General features: G+C 36.9%; 3 protein-coding genes across 4 annotated transcripts; all 3 read right to left on the bottom strand.

Annotated features, from left to right (window-relative positions):
* Positions 1 to 2138: 2138 nt before the first annotated feature.
* LOC137830619 (RNA-binding (RRM/RBD/RNP motifs) family protein) lies at positions 2139 to 4396 on the bottom strand. Its single transcript, XM_068638070.2, has 8 exons — positions 4126 to 4396; positions 3962 to 4045; positions 3782 to 3862; positions 3279 to 3418; positions 3078 to 3168; positions 2927 to 2990; positions 2460 to 2522; positions 2139 to 2373 (listed from the first exon to the last, which is right to left on the bottom strand). Exons 1-8 carry the CDS (start codon positions 4185 to 4187, stop codon positions 2296 to 2298), a joined length of 663 nt encoding a protein of 220 aa, XP_068494171.1. The 5' UTR covers positions 4188 to 4396; the 3' UTR covers positions 2139 to 2295.
* An 815-nt stretch (positions 4397 to 5211) lies between these two features.
* Positions 5212 to 10284, bottom strand: LOC137824486 (uncharacterized). Its single transcript, XM_068630143.2, has 10 exons — positions 10173 to 10284; positions 9030 to 9115; positions 8733 to 8941; positions 7674 to 7952; positions 7526 to 7584; positions 7337 to 7373; positions 7177 to 7248; positions 6892 to 7042; positions 6260 to 6391; positions 5212 to 6148 (listed from the first exon to the last, which is right to left on the bottom strand). The coding sequence occupies exons 1-10, from the start codon at positions 10282 to 10284 to the stop codon at positions 5807 to 5809; spliced, it is 1479 nt and encodes a 492-aa protein (XP_068486244.1). The 3' UTR covers positions 5212 to 5806.
* Positions 10285 to 12280: 1996 nt separating this feature from the next.
* Positions 12281 to 23932, bottom strand: LOC137825061 (uncharacterized). 2 transcript variants are annotated; one of them, XM_068630740.2, is made up of 8 exons: positions 23441 to 23932; positions 22441 to 22540; positions 21757 to 21816; positions 14270 to 14384; positions 14033 to 14115; positions 13531 to 13592; positions 13372 to 13426; positions 12281 to 12661 (listed from the first exon to the last, which is right to left on the bottom strand). In XM_068630740.2, the coding sequence occupies exons 1-7, from the start codon at positions 23614 to 23616 to the stop codon at positions 13414 to 13416; spliced, it is 609 nt and encodes a 202-aa protein (XP_068486841.1). In that variant the 5' UTR covers positions 23617 to 23932; the 3' UTR covers positions 12281 to 12661; positions 13372 to 13413. The 2 variants fall into 2 exon arrangements, with proteins under 2 accessions (XP_068486841.1, XP_068486836.1); XM_068630735.2 differs by lacking the exon at positions 13372 to 13426.
* Positions 23933 to 25496: the final 1564 nt, after the last annotated feature.

Raw genomic sequence — 25496 nt, 5'->3', positions numbered from 1 at the left:
AAAATAAAAAAATATATAAAACTTGATTTACAATTGAACTCAACTAAGAATTAAAAAAAAATCAATTTTATTTTTAAAAGTTATAACTTAAAACCTAATAATATATCTTTTAATGATACCATCTTAACATACTTAAGGGAAAAAAAAATTGATTTAGAGTGGGAGTCAACTAAAAATTAAAAGTTTTTTTCAATTTTAATTTTTAAGATTTTTAAGGTCCAACTCAAAACCCGTGTGTATATGTGTATTTTTATTTTAGTATTATTTCTTCTTTATTAAGAGATTGAAAAAAAAAAAAAACACCCGTGTTTTCTTATAGGAATGTTTGTTTCAAGAAGTTTATATACTTTTATTTCATAAGTATATGGAATAGAGAATATTTGTTTTCGCATGTTTTATTTATTTATGCATGCATATTCTTTTGTTTAGCCTAGTCTAATATGTTAGATTATTCATCGTATAAACTGTTATAAATAATTAATATTATTAACAGGAGAGAATGTTTTGTAATGACTTTTATACTTTTAATTAGTTAAAAATAATTTTAAATATTATTTTAAATTATTATTATTATATATATAAAAATTAGCGAAATTTATTATATATGATGATTTAAGATTGAATGATAATATTTTTTTATAATATTAATATATTCAAATTAAATGTATGTTTGAAGGCTGAAATCTGGTTTAAATTTTGGCATTTGGTAATTCTTTTTTTAATCAATAAAAAATGTTTTCTTACTCCATCAAGAAATTACAAGCATCACATTTAAGAACAAGACAAAATTTCACCAGATTTAAGAGCATAAATAATGATTGTAAAACAAATAATATATGTTCATTGGGAACATCAACATGTATAATACCTACCCAATTATACCCTTATAGAAAAACTAAAGTTTTGACTTTAAAATGATATTTAATATCAATAAAAATTTGCAATTGAAACTCAAAAGCAGTGAAACTTCAAACCCACGTTTTCAATGTCACAGAATAAGACCAATTAATGGATGGAGAATTTTCTATCCTTTGAAGAAAGGTGGTTGTGAAATGCAAACAATTAGATTCTTGGCTCTTTTACAACCAGGGAAGTTACACAGCAAAATGAAAAGGAAACTCAACCACCATACATGGTGATGATGATGACTGTTGACTAAAAATAAGAATACATTAATATCTTCTGAGATTTAACGAAATTGCATTCTAACTTCCTTTAATTCATATAATAACATTAAAAACCAGGATGTTTCTATAACCAGAAGGGTAAATGTCACATTGCTATTATTTGATAACTGAGGATAACTCCCCTAGCATCAGCTTCTAGCATGCCTAGTAACTGCGATGGTAAGGTTTCATTTTCAACTCTGAAAATGAACTCCAGAGATGGTCCCCACCTTGGCTATGTAATCATCACAGTAGTTCCTCTCTCTTTCTGGGATGACCACATTTATCTGCCTAGTTATTGAGAGTGCCATATTTATGACACGGGTTCAGGGGTTGCTGTACTAATGAAACTGATAGCAATGAATCAGATAAACACAGCACCTTCCCATGCCCAACAATTAGTTTCATTAAATCTTACAAAATGTGAGTGTAATTTGCCCAACAATTAAAGCTACAGACATACTCTATTCCAAAATGAAGACTCTAAGAAAATTACCCCCAATGTATTCTGAGTTCTAAGCTGGGTTGGTCAAACATACACAGGCAATTGAAATGTTTGGTCCAGCACCCACCAATGTCACAGGATCATCATCAGTTGGGCTGTGGCTAGAAAATCGATGCATCATTAACGCATTAAATAACTAGCACTGATCTAAATGGAAACCCTATTTGAAACTATAATTCCAATATTAAAAATGTGATTTCAGTATAAGGTTTCCTATAAGTCGGCTAGCAAACTACTAATGCATCGGATCTCATCAGAATTTTTCGCAGTTAAATGTGTTTGGACGAAGATAGTACTAGGATGAGTGACCTCTTGGAAAGTCCTTGTGTTGTACCACTTTTTGTATTTCTTTAAAAAAAAATTGCATGGTCATTGGGGATTTTGAAGTCTTCTAGTGCTGTTACCTGGATAGATAGCAGATGTACTACTAGTTACATTGAAAAGAAAAAAACTACGTACAAAGTATATGATCCACAATATAAATTGGATGAGACAGTCCTCAAATTGCACTTGTGAAAATTTTCATTAGAGGCTTGGGAATTGAGCTTTAATACATCCAAAATCATATAGCTCGGTAATTTCAAGCAGAAGGGGTGAGAACAAAAGAACATCTTAATTTACAGATTAAATTCTCCTTCTATTATCAACCCGTTGTTTCTTTGACGCAGATCCAGCTTGTGTATGCTCACCACTTGATCGAATCTAGAAGAGAAGAAGAAGAAACTATTTCAAACTTCAACACAATAAATGATTCTTTCTTAAACATATTATGCAGTAGAAGACATCACCTTATCAAGCTTATTCCGCACAATATTTACTGTTTGATTCATGGAATGTGAAGCAAAATAATCCTGGAAATAGAACATGTTAGTATGAGGTAATATACGAAAAGCAAGTGTCCATTTTTCTTTGCATACAACATCTTAGAGCAAATTTATTAAGTCTAATAGTTTGGGAAACTATAATATCAGATCCATCAATGAGGGCCCTAACATATTGCAAAAAAGCCAATAACAGTAAAAATAACTTCCACTAGAGAAATGATGAATGCTGAACATTTGAAAATACAACTGCATATAGGTGTCTTCCGATTGGTCCAGATAATAAAGACATGAAACTCAAAAACAGATAATAAAGACAAGAAACTCAAAAACTTTCGAATAGCTAAGAGTTATTCATTCGCCACCCAAAAAATTCCTTCAATTCAAAAGACTAGCGTAAACTTTTGATGTGCATATAGCAAGAAGCAACAAACCTCATTAGAGGAAATTCTTATTGGAAAATTACCACTGCCTGAACCTCCTTTGATTTCTACATCCCTACAGTGGGAAAAGAGAAACAATTACAAATGTTGCCTTGCTTCAACTCAAATCTACGAATTGCAGAGCACAGACAGAATAAATTACCTTGCATTAGAATCTAAATGTTGTGCACTATTGACATTTGATGTAATCAGAGCATTAGAGCTTGTGGCTGGGGTCTCTTTAGATCTCCTAGCTGATGTCAGAGGGAATGTATAAGTTAAAAAATGTCATTACAACAATTATTCATTTAACAAGCACTATGTATACTGTGTAGTATGTTACCACTGAACGGTTCTAACTTACGGTTCAATCGTGCTAAAACCTCCCTTCTTCTTCCCTCTAATTTATCTTGTGTGTCTGACAGGCTCTCGAATTGGGAAGCATATGAAACCTGCAGTTTATTCCCGAAGAAAACAAAATCATCCAATTTTCTTTTTGCAAACCTGAAAATTATAGATAGCAGGTACTCCCTCAATTCAACCTTCTCAAACATAACATTAAGAAAAGCTAATATCATACTCCTCTATAACACTTATTTTCTTCTCAAAGCTCTCCTTATTAAAATTGCACACTGATTTCAGTGATAAAAAAATGAGCTCCAGTTATTTAGTATGCTTTATAAACAGTTTTAACAACCACAAATTGCAAAAAATGGTAGAACTGCTATATTCCATCTGCAATTTGATGTTGCTATCAAACCGCAATTTAACACTGGTTTTGAAAATTTGATGATTGTTTGGTGCTATTGTTCCTCCTATATTTTATAACACAACCACTTCATGAGCCAATGGAGAACAAAATGAAACCTAGCATTGCTGACAAGGCGGAATTTGATCCAATAGACATCAGTGTATTTATCACAGTCTTCTGCATCCATGGGCTTACACCTGCAGAGAAAAATACCCAAATATATTGATAGATAGAGATAAACAATAAACTAAATAAATGAATGAATACACAAATTGGGAATTAATGAGTGAATTTACTCCTCGACTTCTCCATAGGATGAAAAAAGTTGGAGCAAATCATCCCCACAGCCAAATTCTGGAATGTTCCTCACAATCAAATATCTGCACCCACCAAACCAAGAAATTCATTTTTTTTTCACTAAAAAAATAGATTGAACTGACGAAAGAATAAAAAACAGGACCTGGATTCATCACAGACAGTGTAAACCCGAACTGCAGGGGACTCGTCCTTGTAACGAGGCATTTGAGAATTGTTTGTTCAAAGAAATGAAAAATAAGGTTTATGGGAAGAGGATTAACGGAATGGTAGAAACTGGGGTTAGGTTTGGAAATTGACAAACACATTATAAGATCAATGCATGAAAAAATTGGGAGATTAGGTTACGATTTACTCAGCGATTTGGGACAATTGATTGAGAAGAACAAAAAGCAGGTTTTGGGAGTAATTGATTTGAATTTTTTTTTTCAAATTTGAATTTTCTTTCTTGTAATTGTATAAAATGTATAATATTTTTTTAATACTTACATCATTTTTCAAGCATTGATACAATTTTTATTAATATTATTACTAGAAAAGATATATTTTATATTTCTATATTTTTTTAAATAAAAAAATACATAAAGACAACATTAGATATATAGTGTGTATTTTTTTTTAATTTTAAAATATAATAAAAAAATAAGAATATGAAATGTGTATATTAAAATTGAGAATTTCATTATGTATTGTTATGATTTTTTATTTATAATTTTAAAATAGACTTAAAAATAAAATAAAATATGAAATACATAAATAGGAGAATATCATTATGTTGTTAAAGATGAAATTTTTCACTAAGTGTATATGTTTCCTTACTTTCTCTAACTAAAATATGACAAAGATGTTAAATTATTATTATTATTATTACAAAAACAAAATTATTATTATTATTATTACTATTATATTCTTCTTATTATTATGGTTGTCCATGTCAAAACATTTATGTTCTATTGTTCGCTTACTAAGTTTGAAGAGTGAATATTATTATTGATCAAACTCACTATAAGAACCTCATTGAAATTAATTAATAAACACAATTTTTTTAATTATGGTCTTTAATAACAAGCCAACTCTTTTTTTATGTGATTTTGAAGATTACAATTTGTCTTATAATTAAAAGAATTTTGACTTAAGCATAAAGAATAAAGATATATTAGGCTTTTTATTCCAACACCATCCCACCACTTTCACTTTCTCAACTTTACATTCAACTTAGAATTTCTAAGGAAAGTTAAACCAATTTGTATATGGAATTTGTGTACCAAGAAAGTTCAAAAGGCAAACCCTACTCTATATCTCTTTATAAAAGAAAAAGAAAAAAAAGAGAGAAAAATGATACTTGATTACTTTATGTAAAGGTCTACACCTCATTCCTCTCCTCACTTACTTGGAAGTTGCTATTTGCTAATTTTTTTTAAACTAAGTAGACTATGATTAAGAGATTTTGATTAATGGTGATTAATCTCTTAATCTGCTCCAAATTCTTAGTTTTTCTCAAGAATCTGATGTCCCTATGTCCTCTTCTCATTTTTGTTGTTTTGATCTCTCGAGTTTTCAGTGTCTTTCGGTCTTGCAATTTTTGTTGTTTTGATCTCTCGAGTTTTCAGTGTCTTTCGGTCTTGCAAGTAAGGTGTATGTAATTATATTTCGACGATCAAGTCAATTTTAATCTAAATAAATGATGTACATACAAGAAACGTTAGAGTATAATTACAGACATCCTACTGGAAGACGGAGACACGAAAACCAAGAGATCAAGACATCAGAGTGGAGAGAGAGACCTTACAAAGAAGAAGACTTAGTATTGCCATGACAAGATAGTGTTACACAGAACAATCTGAAGGTTCATGACTATGGTCTTGGCAAGCCCTTATTGTCCATAGCACAACAAAAAACACCATGACCACTGCAAGAAGCATCACTCCTATCCATGTCATCCGAGAAAATTTCTTCAAAGGCTTGCAGTGTTTGAGAATGATTTGAGAGAATGCTTCTTTTACCAACTGGCATTCTATCAACTGTTCCATTCCAGGATACATATTCAGTATGCTCTGAACTAAATTTGTGTAAGTCTCAACTAAATGATATTCACCAGCATTGATGAATACTTTACTGCTCCCACATTTTTCATTATCATCATTAAAACAAGTATAATGCTTCAAAACCTACAAAAAAGCATTAGGAAAGTGATAGTAATCACAGATAACAAAAGTAGAATAACTGTAAAGCAAGATTATAGAGTGTTAGTGTTAGTGATTCCCTTATTTGTCTCATACCTCAGGGATATCTGCAATTTTAATAGTATTAGGTTTGCACATCTCTGGCTGATATGAATATTCAGGTGCTGCTGAGAAAGGATCGCACAGATAAACACCTTTTGGAAGCAAAGTCCCCGCGTTTTTATTCACCTAGAGTTTAGCCAAAGAATAATAACATCAAATCATTTTCAGCTTATAATATGAGATGTGAAAGTTAAACTCCTTTTGCTGTGAATTGTGGTACTATAGTTTTCAATGAATCCATTGATTCATAAAACACAAGTGGTTGGAGAGTCCATTACTTCTCATGTTAGTTCCTTAAACTCAGTTTGATACACATGAACATGACCAAATATTAGTCCTCTGTGACATATAACCTCCACTCTCTTGGATTAAACACCAACACAATGTGAATTTGTATAGAAAAGTAAGTGATAATGAAGGGGAAAGAAGAAAGAGAAATGTGTGCTCTTTTCTGCATAACTTTTAATTGGTTGAAGTTTATTGAAACTTTCAAATTCTTTTTACTCTTCTTATTCTATAGTTTTTAATAAATTTTAACCAATAGTGTCTTAGAAGGATGGATAGAGAGTATCTGTTGGTAGCAATTCTCGAGAAGAAATTCATGTTTGAGACTATGCAAATGTTACCTCATGTACTACGTAGGAAATCGCTGCAGCAATTTTCTGTAGAAATGTTTTTGCTGAGAGCAATTTAGCACAAGGGATGGTTGAACTTAGGGTGTTGTTGTAGGGGTTTTCTTTGAAGCTCTCAAGAACTGTGCACGTATCATCAGAAAAACTGCAGAATAGGATAAGTCCTTTAGTAATTAAACTCCAACTTCACACCTACTAAACATTTTCTAGCAGGAAAAATACTGATATAACTAAAGAATAAATACAACAACCAGTAAATTGGAAAGAACTTGGTTATACTTTTCCAAGAAGAAATACAATCCGAAGATTAGCCAGCATACAACTGTCATCAGCCAGCACAGTATAACAAATCTGAGAGCAGAAGAGAGGAGAAAATAAAGAACCAATAATTCATGGATGAAAATGTTAGTTCCAAGCAAAGACAATTTAGTTTACCTACACGTAAAATGGCCTCCAAAACATCTTTACTCCAAAAACTGTTCCACAGAAAATTCCAACATGTTATGAGAATCATGCCTAATTTATCAAAATTTCAAATTTAACTAGTTAGTTTATAAGCTTTTTGAGTTACTAGCTTAGAAACTAAATGCTATGTATCATCATATCATTATTGACCAGTTTGACATACCTGAAAAAATTGGTACTGCAACTAAATTCAAGGTTATGATCAGAATGGTGATTACAAGCCTGAAGTTAAAAGCATCCAATCATTTCCATGGAATTAGGAACTCACTTACATGTTTTCAAAATGAAAATAAGTGGCCTAAAATTCTTACACTACTTTGAAAGCCTTGTTAACAGTGTGCCTACGTGTCCAAGTTTTCTCTACAACATCATCAACAGCATCATCCATTCTATTGGCCGTAGAGTTAAGTTTTGTAAAAACGTCAGCAGTAATACTGGATTCCAAGTTTTTTTCGATGTCTCCTAACACCCTTGTTGCATTGTGTACAATTTCTGATGCATCATCTGCTATCTTCACTATAATATTAACTGAAGTCCTTGCTTGAAAATGGAAGTTTGCACTCCCAACATAAACTACCACACTAGCAACCCTATAGAAAGATAATTATATATATGACAACTATTGGTAGTAATAAAGATCAGTGTAAAATATTTTGACACATTCAATGAAAATCACCTTATCTGCTATATCATAGTGAAGAAGAACAAACTAACATGTTTTAAGAATCCCAAAAGGCCAAAGTCTCACATTGTCTACATATAACTTGTTAAGTGTTTATAAATCATTCTGTTTCCCTTTTCTAAAATTCACAATATTTTTTTCTCTTCTCCTCCATGCTTTTCTTGAGTTTATTATATGTTTTTGAAAGCTTTGTAGCTTCAATATACCACCTTAGAGGATCGTGTTATGTCCTGCAAGACTTAAGCCATACTCCCCAATAAGTTCTCAAAAACAGTGTTGGAGATCTCACATCGACTAGAAATAAGAACATTTCATAGTGTATAAGTGGGTCAAACCTCATCTTATAATTGGTTTTTTAAGGTTAAGTTAGGCTTAAAGTCTACTTCTTACTAGACCAAGCTATGTTTCAACAACTTATTTTCTTCATATTCTGTCTTTTTATACTACACTAACATGGCAAAAGAAATAAAATCTTATTAGATACCTACATAAATTTATTTTACATTAACTGTGTATATAAATTGAAATCTTTTTGTTGTATGTTTCAAAACCAGTTAACTTAAGATTACACATGTGCCTTTCCATTTTGTAAAGTACATCAACCATGCACATGTTGCAACAGTGCAGAGAACCAATAATCAGTAGATACTATATGCTGTATGTTATGCAGAAAGGTTTCGAAGCTTACATGATTAACATGATGAAGGATATAGCCAGAGCAATTGGCGAAAAATGACAACTCTTACAATTACATAGAAGATTTTTCTTGATCTTTCTTCTCCCATCATGACTTTGGCAACAAAAAGTGATTATTATCCAAAATAAGCCACACATCATTCCACAAAAAAGCCAAACCACCCCAATTGCATATCCATATATTCCTGTGAAGATAACTGACTACAAATATTAAAGACAAGTTAAAAAAATACCATGGATGTTAGGGTTAATTAGACTCAGACAAGAAAAAAATGGTAGAAAAACTTACAATCCAATAATGGATATTGGTGATGTCATATCCTCCTCTGTATTTTTTAAAATTATCTGTTGGATCTACTCTAATAGTATGGTCCCCTGTTTGAAATAATATGCTTCTGTCAGTAAAAAACTAGGATACAAAGGTAGGATATACAAGATATATACAGAATCAAATTAGATAACTTGTGATAGCATTTTTCTTTGACAAAGTAGTACAGTTTTGCTTTCAATTTTACCAAATAGTGTTGCAAGTTTTAAATTTTTTACAGTTAGTTAGTAGGTAGCATTTGGTGAGACCTGTGTAGTACAAAAATGTGAAACTTGCATTTTTTTTCAATAATCATATTGCTGATGATTAATTTCTTAATATAGTGTTTGATCAACTTTAATAAAGTCTTCTTCTCTTAATCACATATTTCTCACTCACAAAACTCAAATCTTAAAGAGCACACAGGATATTTCTTAAACTAATTTGTTCTTGAATATAAAAATATTATGAATTTGCATTTCACAAGTTGATAGGTCATACATCAGATGACTTAATTTTACACTCTTCGTAATTTCCAAGTACAACTTGCTCTAACTTGTGTAAAAAAGTTTTAAAAGACACAGGATTTTATTTTGGTGAAAAGGGAAAAACCACTTCCAACCATCAAATACAAAACTGTACAGCAATGCACTCCCTGCATTATATTTCAGTGGAAAATGTTCATCAGTACAAAAAGTGGTTTATGGTAAACTTTTGAAAGTAATTTCTATCTCTATACTAATATACCCACTACTCCAAAAAACTCTTTCATACCAAATAACGTTTCAGTCACAAAAATTTATTCATGTCTGTAATTGTCTTTCCTTTGCATGCTTTTTAAAGCCTAAAGACAGATAATTTATAAATTATAACTATATACTGTCAAGAGAACACTAACAGATACAAAAAATACTACTTTCCATTTCCATAAAATTTATTCAAATTCAAGATTGTGTTGTTATGTGTGCTACCATTACCTTGCTTTTTCAAGCCTGATCATATGCACTCATTCTTCTATGCATTGTTCAGGTATTACAGTATCATAATTTTGACAATTGCAAAAAATCTGGAATGGTAAAAAGTATAAAGATTGAAGAGACTTTTCACAAAAGCCTTTTACATTACCTACAACAGATTCTTGGATGGAGACTATATGTGCAGCAGTTTGGGGGAGAATTAATGCTATAATCACAATAATATATGCTAGGCCAAGAGGGGTGTCTTTGGAGATAGCCATCTTTAACCTGCAAAGCCAAACAACAAGCATATTCTGCTTAACAAATATTTGCATGGTTGATGACTAGAGACTGATATATAGTTTAATGCATTTTGTATATAGATACATATGAACTAAAACCATTGGTGGTTTATCTATGCTTCACGTGTATTTACATTGCAAATTTGCATGCATGCATGGTATAATGATCATTGAGACCATTTTAAAAATTCTCTTTTAAAATAACAAACACATAGTTGGTCACAAACTTACAATGAAAAAATTCCTATAATTATAGGGGTGGTAATACATATATACATGCAGTATTTTGGATTGACTTTACCTGAGAAACTGATAGTTGAAAAAGGATTTGGATAACTTTCTTATGAATTATGACCTCAAAAAAGCTACTCTTAAGGCTTAATTTCTGCATATATATATGTCTGAAGATTGACAAATATATATATAACTTCCTATCTTATTTCAGGCCATGGAATAAAATGCAGAAAAATCATCACCTTCTCAAGCTCTAATTCTTTGAACAGAAAACACATGGAAGCTCAAGCTATTCAGAATTCACATGTCATCTTTCTAGTATTTCTTGTAGAGCAAAATGAGCCAATTCCAACTACAATCGTAACTCTTCATATTTTTCTCAAAACGTAAAAACTAAATTGAAAACCATGAATGAAGTAGGTAAAAAATATGATTAATGGTGAGAACATAAACTGTTATCAGTTTGCTTGAAATGCATGGTATCAGAAGTTTTTACCATAAAAAAAGTGCTATTGTTTAACACCATTAGTTTATTTTCCAAATTGTAAAGCCCAAATAAAGATTTTTTTTCAAGTCTAATAATACCATTTTGTTCAATCATATATAAGAAAAAAAATGGTGTTCAGCACTCTCTAAATGGTTTTCAAATTTTCAGATTAATCCACTCCTCACACCATACAGAAGTTTTTGAAACATTGTACAATTTTATCAATTTGGTGAGTAACTTTTGAAAAAAGAAATCCTGAAGATTCAATAATTATTAGCCAAAACCCATGTCCACGTTTTTATTTGTGCAAAAAAAAAATGGAAATAATTTTGTAAGACTAAAAGTTGAAAAGTTGTACCATTATTCTATAGTTGGGTTGGGAAATTGTGCAGTTGTTTTTCTAATTCGAAATTATACATTTACGTATTTGATTAAAGAATGAAATTATTTTAATTTATTGAATATTAAAATTAGCTAGTTAAAAATGATATAAAAAATAATTACAAAAATATGTATCCTGTTATATAATGTTTGAGACATTGTTATGATTTTAAGTATTGTGAAATAGATAATTAGAATATTGTTTTGTTCTTAAAAGATGTTTAAGAGAGTTAGGAGATGAATGTGTGTTTATAGTGTCATTAATTTTAACAAACTATTGGACGTATAACACATTAAAAAGATATAAATATTTATTTATAATTGTATTTTTTTTAAATAAGTGGATGATTTTGAAAGGTTATTCAAAATAATAGTAACATTTAATTAAAATCAAATTTTATACTCTTATAAGTTTCTGAATATTTAAAAAATGGAAAGAAAGGCTTAATATTGTTTTAATAGCATTTTTTTTTTCAAATATCCTTTAAAAATGTAATTTCTAAACTTTTTTTTTAAAAATTATTATATTTTCTCCTAAAGTGATCCCTTAAGTAATTAATAAACCTTTAAAGTAATTTCAGAGTACTGGATATTCATTTTCAATTCCTAAACTGACCTATGTTTTGGTAAAAGGGATCATTTGAAGGAGTTTTTAATATTTAAAAGTGTTTAAAATTATTTCTAATAATTACTTAAGTGATTTTTTTATTTTAGGATTTAATCAAACACAAAATTTGTAATTTATTTAAGGGACTTTATTCATATACCCACATATGTATTTTAGAATATACATTCTAAAACCACATCTAAAATAAGTTGGTGAAGACTAAAAATATGAATTCAGTGCAGGAGAACCAGAAAGTGGTGAGCATAGACAAGGAAACAAAATCTACCATTTATATATAAAGAGAATACAATTTACAAATATCCAAGTTCTACTTATTGTTGTCCAAGTTCTACTAATAACAAAACAACTACTTCCTATACTCCAATTAAGTTAAAAACTTAACAAGGGAAGAACAAGATGAGGAAAACCAGCTTGTTACAAAAATTGAAGACTAGTTTAGTTGGGTGGTGGAGCTCAACTTATTCCATTCTCTCTTCTTTAATGCTCAGTCAATAATATGGTAGAAGCAAGCCAGATATTATAGCATCTGGTGAATTGTTTTTGGAAATATGGAGTTGAGTATAGTTTCATTGATCTTCAAAGGAAGAGGTGGCATTTGCTTCATTATATCTGACATGTCATTCATGCTGCCAAAATAGTAAGACAAAGAGTCAAATAAGAAGAAGAAAAAAATTAATGAAGAGGAATGCAGAAGAGTTCTTGTAGAACAGTTAAGTATAAAAGAACTAGAAAATAATACACTTCTATAAAAGTTCCAAATGTATTACATGTTTGTCATGAATAGGTTCTTTTACTTAACATCTTGCATTTGTTAGGAAGACTCATGAAGAGTAAACTACCATTTTAATCACTGAAATTGTGGACTGCTGTCATATTAGTGTTCCTGAAGTTAGAAAATTATCAAATAACCCTGAAATTGAAATTAGTTAGTCATATTAGTCCTTGCTACTAGTTTCGTTAGGGACATAAAGATTAGTGACTTATAAAAATTTAAGGACTATAGTGATGGTTATGTTGTGCATTTCAAGGGCTAAAATGATATTTATCTGACATTATTCTAATTTAAAGGACATGACAGTGTTTTTGTATACGGGTTGGAACACCCCTGAAGTGTTCCCTTTAATTTAATTATTTTTTTGCTGATAAAAAAAAATCATGGCAGGATCTTACAACCTTAATGACAGTAAAATGATAGGAGCACTCAATTTAAACTAGTTTTAGTTTAATGTAATGATATTTCACAACTAAAACAAGTTTGTTTTTGAAACAAATCCAACTCCGCTGAAATTATAAGAACAAAATTATAAACACAAAGCTCTTCTCTCCCTTATTATACCTGCTGATTGAGAATTAAAAAGAGAGTTACAGAATTGTTGTTTCACTTTAGTTTCCTGTTGAATATTGATCAAGGACTTTCAGTCATTCACACATGGACTACTAGCCTCTGGTATATATAATATACTTTTAAACAACCAAGAAACGGTTTCTAACTTACTCATTCAAAATTGTGATGATGTTGTCTCTCGTTTGGCTGAAAAGATTGATGTTATCCTGAAACTGGAAACAAAGATATAGTGAGAAATGAAAAACATGTGAATTTAAACCTCCCCTTTGTACAATGAGTAATCAGTGAACGACCTATATATAAATTCAAAATAAGTCTTCTGATTTGAAGAAAAAAAAAAGCTTTATGGACATATATTTGTTTGGTCAAAAGAGTCCTCCGAATATTCTGGTCTTATATTGGTAATTGTTTTCACTTTGAATAGAACCCAAGTATACACTTTATGCTCACATCTTTAACATTTTTTGAACTTTCAGAAATGTTGTAATTGATAGATCTGTATAAACATAGTTTTACAAGCCTTAACCAATAACAGGATGAAGAATCTAACATCTGAGTGTTCACTACCGAGATATTGTGTTTTATCCTTTTAGATGAAGAGATTATTTTTGCATGCATCAGGTTAAATCAATTAAACTGGGAAAGAACTCACCTGAAGAGCAGCAAGATTGGTAGAAATGTTATTCAAGGCCTGTGCATTTTGCTCTAAGAGCTCACCTGCAGGGCCTCCAATAGCTACAAAAAGAACAATGCAAAGATCAAAGCAGAAACTTCAATATTCAAAAGGAACATGCAAATACATGAGATCTCCAAAGCAATGAAAAGGACCTACAAGACATAAATCATAAATGCAAACATCAAAATATTTACTGCTATGAAAGAAACAAACCTTTATGAGAGATGCTGTCATCATTGTCTATCATCTTCATTGCAGGAGCATATAGGGAAACATTAGATTGAGCAGTAAAGTGAGATGACCTCACTGCAGGATCTGTAGCCTTTTCCTGAAAAAAAAAAACAGTTTTCCATAAATGCAACTATATGTTACATAGCTCTTGCTTCCTTTTTCAGTTTTTTTTCATTGGTAATTTTTCAAGCCAACCTTTTCCTTATTTAATATGTAAAAATGAGAGAAATTACATGCTAGCTTTTTCCTGTTTAGAACATTTAACATATATGATGCTTAGCCTATTTCAAGAGCGAAGGTATAATAATAACCAGCAAATGCAATTCCATGGAGAAAGAAAATAATCTCTCCACCTGAATAGAAAAAGACCTTACAACACCAAAAGGAGGTGATATCATAATGTGCAGTAAATGGAAATGTTTGCTACAACAAAAAATAAAAGCCAAGGAGCTAATCCATTAACAATATGATAAGTATCCACGGACTTAAGGAACCCATGCTCAAAAGCTAGCCACTAAGGGGGATGGGGAGAACCAAACACTTAAATACTCCATGGAGTTCCTATCATAGGAGGGGATTTGGGAGGAGGGGAGTGAGTGGATTTGTGAGAATTAGAGAGGATGAGTGAGGATATGTGAGGTTGTTTGGACTGAGGGATGATAGAGTGGATTTGTGATGATGATTAATTGTATGTTTACAAATTTGTCCTTGTTATTAAAAAATATTTAAAGAATTAATTATGATTCTTTTGGTGTGTAGGTTTGAATTAATTAAATTTTTTAATATATAATATTCATAATTACTTATATTTTTTAATAAAAAATTAAAAAATATAATAGAAAATATTTTTGTGTTAAATTGAAATAAAATTATTAAACATATTAAAATTTATGAAAATAATATTTATTATTATATTCATTTATTATTTTATATAACTATATATATTTTGTTAATATTATAATTTTTTTTATTTTCATTATTTACAATTGTATGTTGTTATTAATAGTATAATTAAATATTTTTTAAATTATAAATAAATTTATGTAATATTTAATTTTGATATTGTAATAAAATGCATGCCCAAGGATATTTTGGTAAAATACAACCATCGTACATTAATCCCCACAAAACTCTTCATTTTGTGAAGAATGAAAAAATCACTCACCATCTCCCCCATCCACTCCCCCACCCTCAAAACCCTTGAAACAAACACAAAAAGCACCCTCTCCCTCCTCCTCCATGGAAACAAACACACTCTACGGGTGGTCATGGATTATCCAATCCAAATTCAAATAAATGGATTTAAAAAATCCATTTAAGGTGGATTAAATCCTCTGTTAATTAAATTAAATCCACTTTGTAAAATACTTTAAATCTATTTAGATATGGACACAAACTAACTTGGTTCGAACTGGGCCTAAGCCGACTCACCTTGGACGCGGACCAACTAGACTCAACATCGGCTCGGGCCTGGACCACTCGAAATCCTGAGCCCGAACGACTCGACATCGACTCAGGCACAATTGACCCAAAATCAACCCGAGTCTAGACGACTAAACATAGACCCGAGCCCAGACGCCTCGAAATCGGCCCGAGCTCGTTCGACTCGACATCGACCTAAGACTGCTCGACTCGACATTGGCCAGAGATTGTTGGTCACGTGATCGGCTCGGGCCCGAACGACTAGACATTGACCCAGGCCCAAACGACTAGACATCGACCCAGGCCCAAATGACTTGACATCGACATCGACCCAGGACTGCTCGACTCGACAACAACCCGAACCTGGACGACTCAACATCGGCCTGAGCTCGTAGGACCCGATATCTACCCGGGACCGCTTGGCCGGACATCGACCAGGGGCTGCTCGACTCGAAATTGGCCTACGATTGCTGATCACGACATCGGCCTGAGCTCATACGACTCGACATCGGCTCGGGCCCGTATGACTCCACAACTGCCCGGGCCCATACAACTCAACATCGACCTCGGGACCGTACGAATCAATATCGGCCTGGGCACGGACGACTCGACATCGGTTCGGGCTCGCTCGAATCCACATCAATCTAAGAATGCTCGACTCGACATTAGCCGGAGACTGCTGGTCACGTCATCGACACGGGCCCGGACGACTAGACATCGCCCAAACCCGGACGACTCGACATCAGCCCGAGCCCGAACTAATCGACATTGGCCTGGGCCCAAACGACTTGACATCAGCCCGGGCTCGCTCGGCTCAACATCGACCCGAGACCGCTCGGCTCGACATCGACCCGAGATTGCTCGACTCGTCATTGGCCCGAGATTGTTAGTCACGTCATCGGCCCAGCCCAAAGGACTTGACATCGGTCTGAGCCCAATCGACTCAACATCGGCCCAGGCTCGAACAATTCAACATGGAGCTGGGCCCGTACGACTCAACATCGGCCCAGGCTCGAACAATTCAACATGGAGCTGGGCCCATACGACTCGACATCGGCCCGGGCCCAAACGACTCGACAATGGATATACTGCTGGTCACGTCATCAGCTCGAGCCCGGACGACTAGACATCGACCCAGGCCCAAACGACTCGACATCAACCTGAGCCCGAACGAATCGAAATTAGCACGGGCTCAAACGACTCGACATCAACCTGAGCCCGAACGAATCGAAATTAGCACGGGCTCAAACGACTCAACATTCGCCCGGACCCGCAACTCGACATTGGCTCGAGACTGCTGGTCACGTCATCGGCCCGGGCCTAGACGACTCAACATCAGCCCAGGCCTAAAGGACTCGATATCGACGGGGCCCGAACGACTCGACATCGGCCTGGGCTTGAACGACTCGTTATCGACCCAGACCCGTACAACTCGACATCAGCGCGGGCCCGCTCAGTTCAACATCGACTCGGGAATGCTCAACTAGACATTATCCCGAGATTGCTCGACTCGACATTGGCCAGAGAGTGCTGGTCACGTCATCGGCCCAAGCCCGAACGACTTGACATTGGCCCAGGCCCGAACGACTTGACATCGGGCTGAGCCCGAACGACTCGACATCGGGCTAAGCCCGATAGACTCAACATCGAGCTGAGCCCGAACGACTCGACATCGGCCCAGGCTCGAACGACTCGGCATCGATCTGGCCCCGAACGACTCGACATCGGGCTGAGCCCGATCGACTCGACATCGACCCGGGCTCGAACGACTCAACATCGATCTGGCCCCGTACGACTCGACACTGACCCGGGCCCGTACTACTCGACATCGGCCTGAGCCCTCGTTGAGTCCGGACAACTCGACATGGACCTGAGACTTCTCGACTCGACATTGGACAAAGACTGTTGGTCACGTCATCGGCTCGGGCCCGGACGATTACACATCGACCTAGGCCCGAACGACTCAACATCGACCCGAGCCCGAACGAATTGACATCAGCACGGGCCCAAATGCCTCGACATCGACCCAGGCTCGCTCGATTGGACATTGGCCCGAGAAAGTTGGTCACATCATCGGCCCGAGCCCGGACGACTCAACATTGGCCCAGGCCCGAACGACTCGATATCGACAGCGCCCGAACTACTCGACATCTGGTCGGGCCCGTACGACTAGATATCTGCCTGGGCCCGCTCGACTCGACATCGGCCTGGGCTCGAACGACTCGTCATCGGCCGGGACCCATACAACTCGACATCGACCTCGGCCCGAACGACTCGATATCGGCGGGACCCGAACGACTCAACATCGGCCCAGGCCCGTACGACTACATATCTACCCGGGCCCGCTCGACTCGACATCGGCCTGGGCTCGAACAACTCGTCATTGGCCCGGGTCCGGTCCGTACAACTCGACATCGGCCTTGGCCCGAACGACTCGACATCGACTTAGGCTCGTACGAATCTACATACGCACGGGCCCACTCGGCTCAACATCGACCTGGAACCGCTCCACTCGAGATTGCTCGTCTCGACATTGGCTTGAGACTATTGTTCACGTCATCGGATCGGGCCCGGACGACTCAACATTGGCCCAGGCCCGAACGACTTGATATCGGCGGGGCTCGAACAACTCAACATTGGCCCGAGCCCGTACAACTCGACATCTACCTTGGCCCGAATGACTCGACATCGACCCACGCCCGTACGACTCGACATACGCCCGGGCCCGCTCGTCTCAACATCGACCCGAGACCACTCGACTCGACATCGACTCGACATTGGCCCGAGATTGTTGGTCACGTCAACGGCCCGGGCCCAAACGACTTGACATCGGCCCATACTCGAACGACACGATATCAGTCCAAGACCGAACGAAACGATATTGGTCAAGGCCCGAACGGCTCAACATCGGCCTGGGCTCAACGACTCGGCATCGGCCCGGGTTTGTACAACTTGACATCTGCCCGGGCCCGTACGACTCGACATCAGCCACAGGCCTGTACGACTTGACATCGACACAGACTCGAACGAAACGATATCAGTCAAGGCCCGAACGGGTCGACACCAACCCGGGATCTTACTACTCGACATCGACCTGAGCCCATACGACTTGATATCGGCCTGAGCCTGAACGAATCGACATCGACCTGAGCTCAAACGACTTGACATCGGCCTGGTCCCATACGACTCGACACCAACTCAGGCCCGTACTACTCGACATCGGCCTGAGTCCAGACGACTAGACATCGGCCCGGGCCCGTTCGACTCGACATTGGCTAGAGACTGCCGGTCACGTCATCGGCTCGGACCCGAACGACTAGACATCGACCCAGGCCCGAACGACTCAACATCGACCCGAGCCCGAACGAATCGGCATCAGCACTAGCTCAAATGACTTGACATCGGCACGGGCCCGCTCGGCTCGGCATCGACCCGAGATTGCTCAACTCGACATTGGCTGGAGACTACTTGTCACGTTATCGGACCGGGCCCGAACGAATCGACATCGGCCCAGGCCCGAACGAATCGACATCGGCCCAGGCCCGAACGAATTGATATCGGAGTGACCCGAACGACTCAATATCGGTTCAGGCCCGTACAACTAGATGTCTACCCGGGCCCGCTCGACTCGACATCGGCCTGGGCTCGAACGACTCGTCATTGGCCCGGGCCCGTACAACTCGACATCGGTCTTGGCCCGAACGACTCGACATCGACTTTGGCCCGTACGACTCTACATACGCACGGGCCCGCTCGGCTCAACATCGACCTGGAACCGCTCCACTCGACATCGATTCAAGATTGCTCGTCTCGACATTGGCCCGAAACTGTTGTTCACGTCATCAGATCGGCCCGGACGACTCAACATCGGCCCAGGCCCGAACGACTTGATATCGACGGTGCTCGAATGACTCGACATTGGCCCGAGCCCGTACAACTCGACATCTACCTTGGCCCGAATGACTCGACATCGACCCATGCCCGTACGACTCGACATACGCCCGGGCCCGCTCGTCTCAACATCGACCCGAAATCGCTCGACTCGACATCGACCCGAGATTGCTCGACTCAACATTGGCCCGAGACTGTTTGTCACGTCAACAGCCCAGACCCGAACGACTTGACATCGGCCCATACTCGAACGACTCTATATCGCCCGGGCTCGAACGACTCAACATCGACCCAGGCCCGAACGACTTAACATCGGCCCATACTCGAACGACACGATATCAGTCCAAGACCGAACGACTCTATATCGGTTGGGCTTGAACGACTCGACATTGGCCCGGGCCCGAACGACTCAACATCGGCCTGGGCTCGAACGACTCGTCATCGGTTCGGGCCTATACGACTCGACATCGGCCTGGGCCCAAACAACTTGACATCGACTTGGGCCTGGACGACTCGTCATGGGCCTAGGCCCGTACGACCCAATATCGACCCGGGCCCGCTCTGCTCGACATCTAGCCGGGACCGTCGACAGAACATCAACCCGGGACTGCTCAACTCGACATTGGCATGGGATTGCTGATCACGACATCGACCTGAGCCCAATCGACTAGACATTGGCTCGGGCCCGGACGTCTCGACATTTGCTCGAGGCCGAACTACTCGACATCAGCCCGAGCCCGAACGACTCGACATTGGCCCGGGCTCGAACAACTCAACATCAGCCCGGGTCCGAACAACTCGACATCTGCCTGGGCCCCTACGACTCGACACCAGCCCGGGCCTGCACTGCTCGACATCGGCCTGAGCTCATACGACTCGACATTGAGTCGGGCTCGCTCAGATCCACATCGGCCTGGGCTTGCTTGGCTCGACATCGACTCGGGCCTGCTCGACTCGTCATGGGCTCGGGCTAGCTCAGCTCGCTATCAGCCCTAGCCTGGTCATCTGGATATCGTCCCAGGCCCGCTGGACTCCATATCGGACACGAAAGACTCAGCTCGACATGGACATGGACCGGCTCAAGTAAACATTGGCTTGGGCCAACTCGGCTCGATATTGACCACAGCTAACTCAATATCGATCACTCAACTCAACTTGGCCTAGGGTTGACTCGACTCGACTTTGGCCCGAAACGACTTGGTTGACTTTGGCTCATACCGACTCGATTCGACCTTGGCCCGGACGACTCAGCTTGACGTGGACTTGGGCCGACTTTGCTCAACCTGGGTCTGGATTGTCTTGGCTTAACCTGGATCTGGCCAAGTCAAAATCCAACCCAAAATGCAATTTGGATAATCTAAAAATGTATCTAATCTATATCTAATCCATATCCAATTAAATGGATTGGATTTAAAATCCAAAAATATGGATTTGGATTTGAGATAAATTCATTTAAATGGATTAAAACTAATATGGATTTGAATAATTATGAATTGGATTTTCTAATTTGGATTTTTTGCCCACCCTTACATAGCACACCTCGAAGAGTTCACATCTCACCAGCTTTCACTCAAGGAAACTTCACTCCGTGATACCTCACTCAGTGATACTTCACTCAACTCCTTGTTGGTCAAAGCCCTCCGCAGGTAGCTCCTTCCAAGACACCAACTATCAACTCTGATACTAATTGACAAGTACTCAGGCACTTGAGAAATTCACCCTCAAAGGATAGCTACTTAGGGGGGAGAGTCAAACACTAAAATACTTGACTGAACATCTCATATACTTGATGTGGGACTTAGGTACCCAATAATATCCAAGTTTCTATCACAATATTTCGCTATAATAATCCTTAGCAGCATATAATGGTTAACCATTTGCTTTCATATTTATTATCAGTTCAAAGTAGTAAGTCATACGAGAGGGTAGTATTATATATTTCCCTCATGAAAATATGTGTGGTTAAATGTGGGATGGGTTGCCAGAGTAAATGCAAAGGAAAACAACAAAAAGAAACAGAAAGATACTGTAGCATGCATATGACAGTGAAAGATGTTAAAAGGCATATATATATCTACTCTGGTATGCACAAAGTGAGAACACAAAACACCTATTCAAATCATACATACATGATATCAAATAAATGTAAGCCATACCTTTTTATCTTTAGTTTTCCTTGAAAAATCATCTTTCCTTCTCTTGCAATTTTCTTTTTTCTGTACAAAAATGCAAGCCACACATGTCATTAATCAGAGAAAGTAACCAATTTAAAGAAATTTGGAACTTGTTTGAAACTTTTTATAAAATATATATTTATTGAATATTTGTGGTAGATTATTGGATCTATATGCTGATTAAATTGTAAATTTAACTCCTGCAGGTGCATACAACAACTTTGAGTTATAACGATAGCTCCAAAAGGAAAGAAAATAATGTTTGCTTAAGATAAGTGGCCAAGAAGAGGAGCAATCAATAACAAACCAGGCTCTGCCTCTGAGAATTTGTCTTCATTTTAATCAGAGTGTGCAGAAGCTAAGCCTAAAACAATCTCATCTTGTTTTATTTTTCATTAAGAGTGAGAGTGTTGCAACTTGCAAAAGCTATGTAACTGTCCAGAATCATTCTAATTGTGGAAACTTCATAAATTATCCTTTGCTTTCAGAAGGTAAGATGATTCTTTAACCTTAAGACAGTAATAAGCATAATGAAAGAAAATAGTACTATGTATCATCTCTGACACACAAATTTCAATAAGAACCCTATCTAAGCTGAAAACAGGTTAAGGCATTCATAGTGACATAAACAACTTGTGTTGTGACAACAACAGGTATGTAGCTTACATTCATCCACCTGACCCTCAGTGCTACATCCCGGACTGTCTTGTTATTCAGATTTATTGCTATCTTTGCATAGCGAGTGAGATTAGGTTCAGAAGCAAACCTACAAGTAAAAAAGAAATTGTCTTTTCTTTAAAAAATGACGGGCTATAGAACTTATCAAACACACTTACTAGTCAAGGGTAAGATGTTAAAAAGCAAACAACATAACAATGAAATCACAGAATCAGCACAGAACACAATTCAAGATTATCTGCTTACACATTAAAGTAAATACATGTAATAAAAATATTTGATTTCAAACTGCAACAACCAATCCACAACATTACAAGGTCACAAAAATACTTAAAAAAGAAAGAAAGGTGAAATATAGGTTAAAAGAAACTTTTAGGCTCTTAAGTGTTTTTGTTTCATTCTGGTTCCCTTAAAGTGTTTCTGTTCTACCATACTAACTTGGTAAATTTGGTAACATATGACCTGATAAACTGTGAGAAATGTCATGTGAAATAAGTGTTTGTTATGTTTGCCATAATTAGCATTGTTAATTAAAAAAATAATCGACGAAAGTATTAATTGGTTCTGACAAAGACACAAGAGATCCAGATGAACCTTTTAAACATGGAGATTGAACTAAAACCAAAAAAAGAAAGATGAAGGACAGCAAGTGTATTTAGTCAGAAAAAGAAAATACAAAGACACCATCACACACATAGTTTCCTCTGTCTCTCTCGTACTAAAGTTTAACACAGAATTGTTCTCAACAGATTCAAATGGAACTGCTTATCAGAGCCTACCCCAATATCAAATAAACATACAGATAAAAAGTTATTTATCAATAACATCAAAACATTAATAAAGACACACTTTCAATTTCAAAAAACCATGTATAGCCCCACAGAAGAAAACGCTTTGGACATAAAAAATAACAAAAAAGTAAAAGCTGAAACAACAAAGCAACAATCAATTCACAAAATAGAAAAGAAAAGAAGAATTAGTATCATACAGAGAGAGTCCTTCTTCGAGAACGGTTTGTTCTTGAGGGGTCCAATCGAGGGCGATGCCAGAGTTGTGCTTCATGGCGAGCGCGGTGGGCAAAGTCTCGGCTGCCAAATTCCCGTTGAACGACGACGCAACATGGGTTGTCTGCTCTTCTTCGTGATTCCCAGAAGGGTTAGCCATTGAAAATTGATGCCCCCTTTTTTCCTTTTCTTTCCAAAGATTCCAAGGCTGAATCTTTACGCGCAAATCTTTCACAATTGGCCAATTCCACACAAAGGGTATCCGAATTGACAGTTGGTTCCCGCCAATTACCACATAACATCAAAATACATTTGAAAATGAAACAAAAATTCAAAAAAAGTATGGACACGTTACAGTGAAGAAGAAAGAAAAAAAGTTATGGATGATGGCAGAGAGAGAGAAAGAGAGAGAAAGAGAGAGAAGAACGCACTAGCAGCTACAGTAGAAAATCAACGAGGGATTCTTTTCTGTCTTTACCAAAGCTTTTACCTTTTGTTTAACAAAGAAACATCAAAGTATGAAAAATTAATTGTTTTTGTTTAATTAAAATATAAGCCAATAGAAAATACATATGATTTACTCGTATAATTACTAATAACCATCTCTGATGAGGTTTTTAAATTTTTATACTATTGTTCCTTATATATTATTACATTTTATTTATACTAAGGAGCACATAAATAGGGTGGCAAAGCAGGTCAGGCCTGCAAAAATACAAGTCGGATTGGCTTGTCCCGCAAAGTTATTGTGGGTTAGAATTCTCGACCCACCCTACATAAGAGCTAGCCCGTGAGTTTGCAGGTCAGTCCGCGTTTTTTTTTAAATTAAATATATATTTTTTTACCTTTTGTTCTTAAAAAATTGTCAAATTAAACCTATATATTTGTTACTATCAAACCTAATTTTTTTTTTCTTTCCTTTCAAACATAGTCAAACATCAAAACATTAAACATTAAGATAAATCAGGGATGGCAAAGCGGGCCAGCCCGCCCCGCATTGGCCCGCCCCGCGCTTGGCCCGCAAAAATGCGGGACGGGTTGGCCCGCCCCGCAAAGTTATTGCGGGCTAAAATTCCCAACCCGCCCCACATAAGAGTTGGCCCGCAGGTTTGCGGGCCAGCCCGCGTTCTTTTTTTTTAAATTAAATATTTATTTTTTTACATTTTGTTATTAAAAAATTGTCAAATTAAACCTATATATTTGTTATTATCAAACCTAATTTTTTTTCCTTCCTTTTCAAATATAGTCAAACATCAAAACATTAAGATAAATATCAAATATGGTGTCTTGCTCCTTTATCGTGTTTGAAATTGATTTAATTGGCATGACCCAGTTTAGGTTGCCCTGCTGCAGTGTCAATATTTTTTTCTTGCGGGTTTGCGGGCTAGCCCGCCCCGCCCCGCAATTGGCCCGCGCGGGTTGCGGGCTAATGCGGGGCGGGTTAGCGGGTTGAAAAGGTCATCCCGTCCCGCTTTGCCATCCCTAAGATAAATAACAAATATTACTATTCTTCCACTTTCAAACCATTAAAAATACTTAATTCCAAAACATTAAACATAAACATTAATTCAAAAATATTAAACATAAACATTATTGACATTCTTCCATTTCAATAGCATTAGATGCCACCTTAGAATAATTTTCATACATTTTTTCAAACATAAACCTAATTGTGTTGGCCTGCTGCTAAGTGTCAATTTTTTTTTTCTTGCGGGCTAACCCGCCCCGCCCTGCTGCTGGCCCGTGGGCTAATGCAGGTTAACGGGTTGAAAAGGTCAGTCCACCCACATTTTTTACCAGCGGGACGTGGACGGCCCGCACGACCCGTTCCACTTTGTCATACCTACACGTAACTATAAAAGCTTAAAATATAAGACCATTTATTTTTATTTTTTCAGTTTGCTTGTAAAATGTATAAAGTGGTAATAATTTAGTCTTTCATCGTGAAATGTGATAAAAAAATATGATTTACCAAAATTATTCATAAAATATATAATTTAATTTTAAATATTATTATTTATGACAAATAGTTTCATAAAT

The sequence above is a fragment of the Phaseolus vulgaris genome, chromosome 11 (genome assembly GCF_051622355.1).
Source record: "Phaseolus vulgaris cultivar YP4 chromosome 11, ASM5162235v1, whole genome shotgun sequence".
NCBI classification, from domain to species: domain Eukaryota; kingdom Viridiplantae; phylum Streptophyta; class Magnoliopsida; order Fabales; family Fabaceae; genus Phaseolus; species Phaseolus vulgaris.
The sequence above is the reverse complement of the archived record's forward strand: the minus strand, read 5'-3'. Positions and strand labels throughout refer to the sequence as shown.

Coding starts and splice junctions, on each gene's coding strand:
- LOC137830619 (XM_068638070.2), bottom strand. CDS start 4,187: ATGCCTCGTTACAAGGACGAGTCCCCTGCAGTTCGGGTTTACACTGTC. Junction 3,419..3,781: donor CGCCTTGTCAGCAATGCTAG/GTTTCATTTTGT, acceptor TATAATTTTCAG/GTTTGCAAAAAGAAAATTGG. Junction 2,523..2,926: donor TAAGAATTTCCTCTAATGAG/GTTTGTTGCTTC, acceptor TTCTATTTCCAG/GATTATTTTGCTTCACATTC.
- LOC137824486 (XM_068630143.2), bottom strand. CDS start 10,284: ATGGCTATCTCCAAAGACACCCCTCTTGGCCTAGCATATATTATTGTG. Junction 7,249..7,336: donor TTTTGGAGGCCATTTTACGT/GTAGGTAAACTA, acceptor TTCTGCTCTCAG/ATTTGTTATACTGTGCTGGC. Junction 6,392..6,891: donor TTTCCTACGTAGTACATGAG/GTAACATTTGCA, acceptor GCTAAACTCTAG/GTGAATAAAAACGCGGGGAC.
- LOC137825061 (XM_068630735.2), bottom strand. CDS start 23,616: ATGGCTAACCCTTCTGGGAATCACGAAGAAGAGCAGACAACCCATGTT. Junction 21,817..22,440: donor TGAGGGTCAGGTGGATGAAT/GTAAGCTACATA, acceptor ATTTTTGTACAG/AAAAAAGAAAATTGCAAGAG. Junction 13,593..14,032: donor CCAATCTTGCTGCTCTTCAG/GTGAGTTCTTTC, acceptor CTTTGTTTCCAG/TTTCAGGATAACATCAATCT.